General features: G+C 40.4%; 1 protein-coding gene across 1 annotated transcript; it reads left to right on the forward strand.

Moving 5' to 3' along the window:
• Positions 1-619: 619 nt before the first annotated feature.
• LOC120651974 (mitotic checkpoint protein BUB3.1-like) lies at positions 620-7,574 on the forward strand. The gene is made up of 10 exons (XM_039929653.1): positions 620-799; positions 834-995; positions 1,104-1,234; positions 2,009-2,091; positions 4,239-4,505; positions 5,909-5,984; positions 6,652-6,732; positions 6,814-6,892; positions 6,979-7,079; positions 7,163-7,574. Exons 2-10 carry the CDS (start codon positions 867-869, stop codon positions 7,245-7,247), a joined length of 1,032 nt encoding a protein of 343 aa, XP_039785587.1. The 5' UTR covers positions 620-799; positions 834-866; the 3' UTR covers positions 7,248-7,574.
• The last annotated feature ends 1,550 nt before the right edge of the window (positions 7,575-9,124 follow it).

Raw genomic sequence — 9,124 nt, forward strand, 5'->3', positions numbered from 1 at the left:
TTAGGAAATAAAATAATGGTACTGTAAAAGTTATGGCTTCTAAAATTCAGTATAGTAGCATGGATAAATAACTCATTTAAACTAGACATATTGCAAGATTTAATTTAAAAACTTATTCTAGAAATATTTTATGGGCCTACCAATTTTGTACAGCCTATGCTTACCATATGCAATACTCTGGCCAAAGATGATATGCATCCAAAGGATGGATTTTGAGATTTAAATAAAAGTGCATTAAATTAGTATTTAAAATAGAGCAAGATACATTGATCAAATGAAAAACTTTATATAACAAAAGTTGTAGATATTGTTTCATAGAATCCAGAACAGTTGAGTTTGTATTTTTCCGATTTTTCTACGATTTTATATCTATTTTACAAGTTCGTTGTTTAATGCGCCCTGGGCGCCAGGACCTAAATGTAACTTTTTTTTACATTTAGGCCTCAATCGCCCAGACAAGGGGTGACAGAGGTATACTTTTGAAATTTTTCGAAACCATCATATATTTTTGAAATTTTAATTTTTTTAAATACAAAAATGAAAAAAATCCGTTAGTTACCGCCTCGCCTCGGCCCACGCCGAGCGAACGGGTGGCAAGCACGCCGTGGAATCTTCCGGCCTCGTCTGACTGTTCGAGTCGTCTCCCTCCTCTCTCGGCTCTCTCTGCCTCCCACTCCGCTCTCTCCACCGCCGTTCAAAATTCGAATCCAGAATTCCCCAAGCTTTTCTTAAATCGTCCGTTCCCCATCGACCTCCCCCTCGTGCTCGCCTCGCCCGTTGCGCGTTCAAATTTCGAATCCCTCCTCCTCCGGCGCCCAAGCCCTAGCTCGATTCCTCCTCCTCCTCCTCCTCGGCCGCCTGCCATCATGAGCGCCGCCGCCGCGCCAGCCGCTATGGGCAGCGGCAAGGAGCTCGCCAACCCGCCCTCCGACGGGATCTCCAACCTCCTCTTCTCCAACCACAGCAACAACCTCCTCGTGTCCTCGTGGGACAAGGTGAGCCGCGGCCCCTCTCTCTCTCTCTCGCCCGCGGCCCCCCTTCCCCGCCGCTCGCTAAACCCTAGCTCTATGATCCGGCTGATCTGATGGTTCCGGGTTTTGCAGACGGTGCGGCTGTATGACGCTGACGCCAACGTGCTCAAGGGGGAGTTCGTGCACCCCGGGCCCGTCCTCGACTGCTGCTTCCACGACGACTCCTCGGGCTTCAGCGCTGGAGCCGACCACACCGTGAGGAGGTTAGTCCCCATTCCTGCCTAATTTCTGCACTTGCTTTCCGTCCGATTTGGGGATCGAGAAATTGATGTGGAAAAATGCAATGCCGTTGTAAAAATCGCATGTGGTCGAACGACAGGCTTTTGTTATAGTTATTAGTTGGCCAATGTCTTTTGTAGTGCAGAAATTTTTAAAGTAAATGTATTTTTTTTTTGCGAGGGAAAAAAATAAGTGTGGCTATGCAGTGCATTTCTTAAGCTTCCTATAGAGCAGTTTTTTAATGTTTCTTTAACATAAACGAGGATGAGTGTTTATAGCCATAACTAAAAAAGACTTATATCAAGAAATGTATGTCAATTTTTTATTGACAGGATTCCGTTCTAGAATTACATATGTATGGTGTTTTAGATATCTTATATTTAAGTTGTGAAATGTCTGGTCCTCTCTTTTTTTTTTCCTTGGACTGTTAATGAAACCAAATCTAAATGCGGCAGCTAAGACAGACAAGCAATATGCCAATAGTTACCTTTATGTTTTATGTGAATTAAATGCTTCAGGTAAGATTTACAAGCAGTATGCCCATATCTTGCAATTGAATACTACTACTGGTTGCTTGTAAATGCACTTACACTTATATTGTCTGTGATATTCATTTATATAGAGATCTGATTATTGAATGCAACTAATTCCATAATTGGTTGCTTGTAAACATGCTTATATTTGCCTTATCTTAAAATGTTCATTTGTGTGGAGATCTGAGTACAACTAAAAAGTACCATGCCCGAACAATCTTTCAGGCTAGTATTTAGTTCATCCAAAGAAGATGTTCTGGGGCGACACGATGGTCCAGTTCGTTGTGTGGAATACTCTTATGCTGCAGGTACTTCTGTCCCTATTGAATTGCTTTTGAATTTATGTTATGGTTTTATGTTTTTCAGTACAGCCTGATGAACTCAAACTTTATGTTTCAGTAATAACTGGAATGCATTGCTAACTACCCATCTGGATTAAGAAACTATGGTCTGAATTAAAAAGCATTTAATCCTAGGCTGGTAGAGAAGTTAGTTTCCTATTACTTGGTCTACTACATGTATTTTTCTGCATGGTTTATAATGACTGGTTAGCTTTTTTTATTTAGGTTGAAAATTGTACAGATGCCCTTGTCATTCATGTCTATGGTACCTAGTTACTGGTGTTGTATGTTGGAATATTTGGTGTATTTCAGGTTTCTGCAAATTAACAAAGCATGGTTTTCAATTTAATCACAATCCCTATCAGATTAGTGTAGTGGTCTGCTATTGTTGTATTAGGATTATTGTCATGGAAGAGTAGTTGTTCCCTTACTATCTAAGGGCCTATACTGATGAATGCTCATTTGTAGTTTCAACAAATTCTAGGATCATTAGACAGCCATGAATTTCTAGCTGTGCTAAGATACCAGTTAAATCCTTTGGTTTCTCTTTCTCTGATGTTATTTTACATGTTCATATTCACTTATGCTAACTGGGCACAAACTCTTTCGCTATGTATCTTTCAGTTGCTAAAATGGATTTAGCATGTCTTTTTCTTGGAGCTGTGTTCATATTATTTGAAATAATTTATAAGAATTAAGTTGATGAGCCATACTATGAAGCTATGGGAGAGAGTTGTTGAGCATCGTTTGAGAGGGATGACGCGGGTCACTATGAATCAGTTTGGTTTCATGCCTGGAAGGTCAACCATTGAAGCAATTTTCCTAATAAGACATGTCATGGAGCGGTATAGAGAGCAGAAGAAGGACCTACACATGGTTTTCATTGACTTGGAGAAGGATTATGACAAGATACCACGGAATGTGATGTGGTGGGCTTTGGATAGGCATAAAGTCCCAACAAAGGATGTGGCCCTCATTAAGGACATGTATAATAATGTAATGACTAGGGTCCGAACAAGTGATGGTGACACAGATGACTTTCCGATTAAGATAGGACTACATCAAGGATCAGCTTTGAGCTCGTATCTTTTTGCCCTAGTGATGGATGAGGTCACAAGAGACATACAAGGTGATATTCCTTGGTGTATGCTTTTCGCTGATGATGTCGTGTTAGTTGATGAAAGCCGTGCGGGAGTGAATAGGAAGCTGGAGTTGTGGCGGCAAACGCTAGAGTCCAAAGGTTTTAGACTTAGCAGGACTAAAACTGAGTATATAAGGTGTGACTTCGGCGCCACTCATGAGGAGGGAGATGTTAGTTTGGAAGGCCAAGTAGTGCCCAAGAGGAATACCTTTCGATATTTGGGATTGATGCTACAGAGAGATGGAGATATTGATGAGGATGTTAGTCATAGAATCAAAGCGGGATGGATGAAGTGGTGCCAAGCATCTGACGTCCTTTGTGACAAGAAGGTACCTCAGAAGTTAAAAGGTAAGTTTTATAGAACGGCGATTAGACCGGCAATGTTGTATGGTGCGGAATGTTGGCCTACAAAAAGGCGGCACGTCCAACAATTAAGTGTTGCAGAAATGCGAATGTTGCGTTGGATTTGTGGGCATACAAGGATGGATCGAGTTCGAAATGATGATATACGGGATAGGCTAGGGATAGCACCAATTGAAGAAAAGCTTATCCAACACCGGTTGAGATGGTTTGGACATGTCCAACGGAGACCGCCAGAGGCACCAGTGCATAGTGGTATCCTAAAGCACGACGGTAATATGAGGAGAGGCAGGGGCCGGCCGAAGTTGACATGGGAAGAAACAATTAGAAGAGAGTTGAAAGACTGGAGTATACCTAGAGATTTGTCCTTGGATAGGAGTGCTTGGAAAGCCGCGATTCACGTGCCAGAACCATGAATAATGGTCTTTGTTGGGTTTCAACTCTAGCCTACCCCAACTTGCTTGGGATTAAAAGGCTTTGTTGATGTTGATGATATTTTTATAGTCATTGCAATTGAACTCTTCAAAAACTTAAATGCTCTACTTACTTGATTTGTTGTATTTTATCAGTCACCCCTATTAAGTCTGAATTGAACTGTTTGTTGTATGTTTAGGACAAGTCATCACAGGCAGCTGGGATAAAACTGTTAAATGTTGGGATCCAAGAGGAGTGAGTGGACCAGAGCGTACACTTGTTGGGACATATACTCAACCAGAACGTGTATATTCTCTGTCATTAGTAGGAAATAGGTTGGTTGTTGCAACTGCAGGGAGGCATGTCAATATTTATGATTTGCGCAATATGTCTCAACCTGAGCAAAAGAGAGACTCGTCTTTGAAATATCAAACACGATGCGTTCGATGTTTCCCAAACGGAACAGGTAACAGCTTTCATTCTTGATTAGGATGCTAATCTACAACATTTATTTATTTTTTTAAATTGTACCTACTTTACAGATAGTAGAGAAACAGTAAATTTGCTAATTTATATTCATATCTGTCCTTTATAGTTGTTCAAGTCCCTCTATTTGGGAATTGTGGTTGGGATAAAAATTAAGGGCACCTCTATATTCCATAGAAGCGATTCAAATTTTATTTGTGAGTTTGACTTGAGGATTTTGGAGGAGGTTCCTCCTAATTCAATGTTGATATTCCAATGAATGTTTAAGTACGAAGTCAAATATTCTAAACATTGACAACACATGTCAGTGTCACTGTCCTTTAAGTTGTTGCATACCAATATAGATGATAAGGAAACCTATTAAAAGTTGATTATTAACATTTGTTTCTGTAATTTTTATGGTATAGTTTTCTTCACATGTTAAGCAGGACTACTATTATTTGTATCGGTTCATTTAACTTCCGCGAATAGTTTCCTGGTGCTTTCTCTGTCTCTGGCCTTTAAAATTTCAAACTGCATCATAAGATCTTTATTTTTTTTCTTCTAGTTATTGTTTATGTTTGTCATGGTCAGTAGCACGACAGTGTTAATAGCTCAGAATGACTGTCAATCTCGGTACCTTGATGTGAGAATTTATTCTTGTATTAGAAATCTGAATATTCTTATACTGCATTGATATACTGGAGTTAAACAATTATCACTTTAAATTCTACTACCTTTGTCCCGAATTACAATTCATTTTGGCTTTTCTAGATACATATATTTTGCTATGCACCTAGATATACACACCTAGAATGTGATTATGATGAAGTGTTACCCCTGTTTGGAGTAAGCTGGTTGAATCTGAAAATGCACTTGTGCTCTAGATATTTAGATTGCCCAATGTAATTCACGAGAGAAGTACTTGCCTGTTGTCGCATAAATTGGAACAAAGATATTTCCCTATGTGTAGATAGTTACATGGAGTACAAGTTTTCATGAACTTAGAAAATTCACGTGCTTGACACTCTTGGCAAATATTCCTCACCTCCTCGGGAACTGGGTGGTGAATTTAAAGTCCTGTTTGCAGGAAACATGCTGATTCAACTACATTTTAATTGCTTTTAGCTGATCTGCAGTGGTCCAGCTAGTATGGACTACTGGTCCGGATGCAATTTTAGTTTTTTTTTGGGTTGGACTACTGGTCCGGCCTTGTATTCATAATTATAGACTAGCTGGCATAGTCGAGCAGTTTTCATGCTGCTAATGGTTGTGTTGTGAAACCGCTTTGATTTGGAACACTTGTCCAATATTCATGTATTTGCTTTTCAAACTCTTCTATGTTGTATTTGACTATATATACATGTTTGTATGCTGATCTCAGTCTTGTCTATCTTGCTTCAGGATATGCTCTAAGTTCTGTCGAAGGGCGAGTTTCTATGGAATTCTTTGATCTATCTGAGTCCGCACAGTCTAAAAAGTATGTATTCTGCATCTTAACTTCAAGATGCCTCATGTTTGTATTGATTTGACTTAAATGGTTTAATATTTTTCCTGTACATCGATTGAAACAATGGACAGCGAAACTTCATATGCAAATATCCTTGCACAGCTTTCGTACGCCAATCATTTGACCATTTTCTTCTTCCTAGAAGCTAGCATATTTTGTGTAGAAGCATGCCTACACCTTAGTTGGATATTTGTTCTTCATTCAAACAGGATCGAGGCAATGCCAATGTATATAGTGTTGTGCCAACATTTTGTTATACACATACAAACTCAAGAGAAGAATGAAACACAATTCCCCTTTGAACAGTAACTTTTTTATTTCTTTTTTTTCCTGTTATTTAATTTTTTTAGAAAAAATATCTTTTTCGCATCTCCTAAAAGAGATTATCTGATTTTCTAGTTTTGAGTGGTTCTGCTAAATTAGGTAGTAATTTGAGCTTTATGATTGCCCCTTGTTATAGTTTGCATTAGATATATCCCAAGTAGAAAGTATTAAATTACCAATTTTGTACGTCTTAACGTAGTGCAATGGAGGTACTGTGTGCTTACCTTGTTCTGGAAAATCTAGACTGGACATTGGTGCGTGTGTGACATTCTTCTTTTAGTATTTGTTTCATTTTTTGCTACATTTCATGCAGGTATGCTTTCAAGTGTCATCGGAAATCTGAAGCTGGGAGGGACAGTGTTTATCCTGTTAATGCAATTGCCTTCCATCCAATGTAAAAGCTTTGGTCTTCACTTTTCATGGCACCATGATATCTCATGGTATTATTAGTTCTCATTTTCTTGTCCTTGAGCAGATATGGAACATTTGCCACTGGAGGTTGTGATGGATTTGTGAATGTGTGGGATGGCATTAACAAGAAAAGACTATATCAGGTAAACCAAGTGATAGTTTTTCCTTATTAGGATGCTACTGTCTGAAATGTCTCTTGTATTCATGATTCCGTTACTTCTGATTGCAGTACTCAAAGTACGCATCAAGCATTGCTGCTCTTTCATTCAGTAAGGATGGCCATCTTCTTGCTGTGGCATCCAGCTACACTTACGAAGAGGGGGAAAAATCGTAATAATGAACTACTTTGTCTGAGAAATATCTGCTTTCCTAAATAAAGTTTTTTTATTTACCAGAGTTTCTACACTTTTCAGGCATGAGCCTGATGCAATATTCATCAGGACAGTGAATGAAGTTGAGGTAAAACCGAAGCCCAAGGCATTGGCCGCTCCCCAGTAGTACTGTAATCAGTTGTTGGACAGTATCAGTCAGATGGCTAGATGATCCTTACTTCTCTTGATGTCAATTATGTTAGTTGACGCAGAGCTTGATTACGTTGAGGTGAAATGTTAGTAAATCCATCTATTTCTGAATTGTGTCCGTGGAAACATTTCATGTTCCAGCTGATTGTATAATTCGATAGAGATTATGTTTTAGTTTATTTTGATTCTATGTTGAGTTAGAACTTATTTGTTTCTCCATTTTAGTAAGTTTGGAACTCTGGAGGTGGAGGAAAATAAAATACTGGCATGTAGCATCTATGTCAATTTAGTGTTAGTTTGGCTATGTATGTTCTGAGTTGAGTGTTTGGTAGCTGCTAATTCTGTTGTAACGATGCCCACTGGGTGCAGGCAAATGGCTAGTTAGGTTCACTAGGATATGCCTAATTTCATACTCTACGTTTATTTTTATGGGGCATATTGGGATTTGAAAGAGTCAACCTTCATATATTTTGACATTAATTTGAATCATCTCTAAAGATCTAAAATAGGTGAATTTCTTAAGCCTACATTGTGCCACGTGTACTGTCTTTCCCGGGTGTCCGATTGGATGCGTGGATGGCTCAGATCATGCGAGTTCCAAACATTTTACAAAAGAAACCTTATACTTTTAACAAAATCAACCTGCAGTTCAGCCTCTTCTTATAGGTACTTTTACAGAAAATAACGCACAACTTTTATGGAAACCAACCCGCAATCCAACATTCGCAGTTTAGAAAAAAATTGTAAAGAAAACTGGAAGTTCCCATGAAATCAACCTGATCCTCTTCCATATCTAGTTTGTGTCTTATTATTCAACTATTTGGTGTGGTGGAGAAGAAGAATCAACAAATCAAATGAGAAAACATGCGCGTTAGCGCAACGCCTTTTGCGAAATACTCTTAAATTTTAATTAAATCAAATCACAACCCGTTTCATTTGTTACTTATACACTAGCAATATTATAATAATAATTTGAATACCAAAATATATTAAAATCAAAAGTTGTTCAATAAAAAATTTAGTCAAAATTTTAAGAATTACAATATTATTATAGAGCAAATTTTAAAATTCAAAACACTCTCGCAATTCTTTCCCTCCGAGACGAAGCAATGCAGTCACTGCTGCCGGCATCGAGCGAGACAACACAACACAGCAGCGGAGCAGACCGGCCGTAGGTTCGCCGCGTGCCCGCGTCCCACCATTGCTGCTCCTGGGGCGGGGTCAGGCGGAGCGAGGAGCTGAGCTCCAAGGGCGGCGGGCGGCGAGCGGGGCCGATTCCACGGGCGGAGACGAGCAGATAATGGAGCGAATCTATGGCACGGAATCGATTCACAGCCGATTCCCGTCGAGGCTGCCATGGCCGTGCGTTGCAGTTGCGGGGAAGTTGAGGTGCTGGAGTGTTTGCCGCTGAACCGAACCGACCTGCAAGCTGAACTAACACATAAGAGACCGGACTTTGAAGAAGCGGTGGTAACCAGCTGCCATGTCCGATGGAGAGTAATCTTGTCACCATCAAATTGAGGCTTAGGCTTTAGGGCCGGGGCAGCACAGCAGCACAATAAATCGACGGAACCCTCCCCGCGTGATTCCCCCGCCGGCCCTCAACTTGCAGAGCACCCCTCGACGAATATATTGCTGTCCCCTCCGCGATCTGTCCATCTGCCCCGCCCGCGCGCGGTGCCCATTCTCCTCCCCCTCTCCCAACGGACCGGATCAAAGCGCCGCCGCGAGGCAAAGCATCCCATCCAATGATCCGAAGCTATAGCCCTCCCACTCAATTCTCCTCCTCTCGCAATCGCAATAGGTTTCCAAAATGCTCGGCCGCTCCCGTCGCAACGATGCCCGTGTACGACC

The sequence above is a fragment of the Panicum virgatum genome, chromosome 9K, assembly GCF_016808335.1.
Source record: "Panicum virgatum strain AP13 chromosome 9K, P.virgatum_v5, whole genome shotgun sequence".
Classification (NCBI taxonomy): domain Eukaryota; kingdom Viridiplantae; phylum Streptophyta; class Magnoliopsida; order Poales; family Poaceae; genus Panicum; species Panicum virgatum.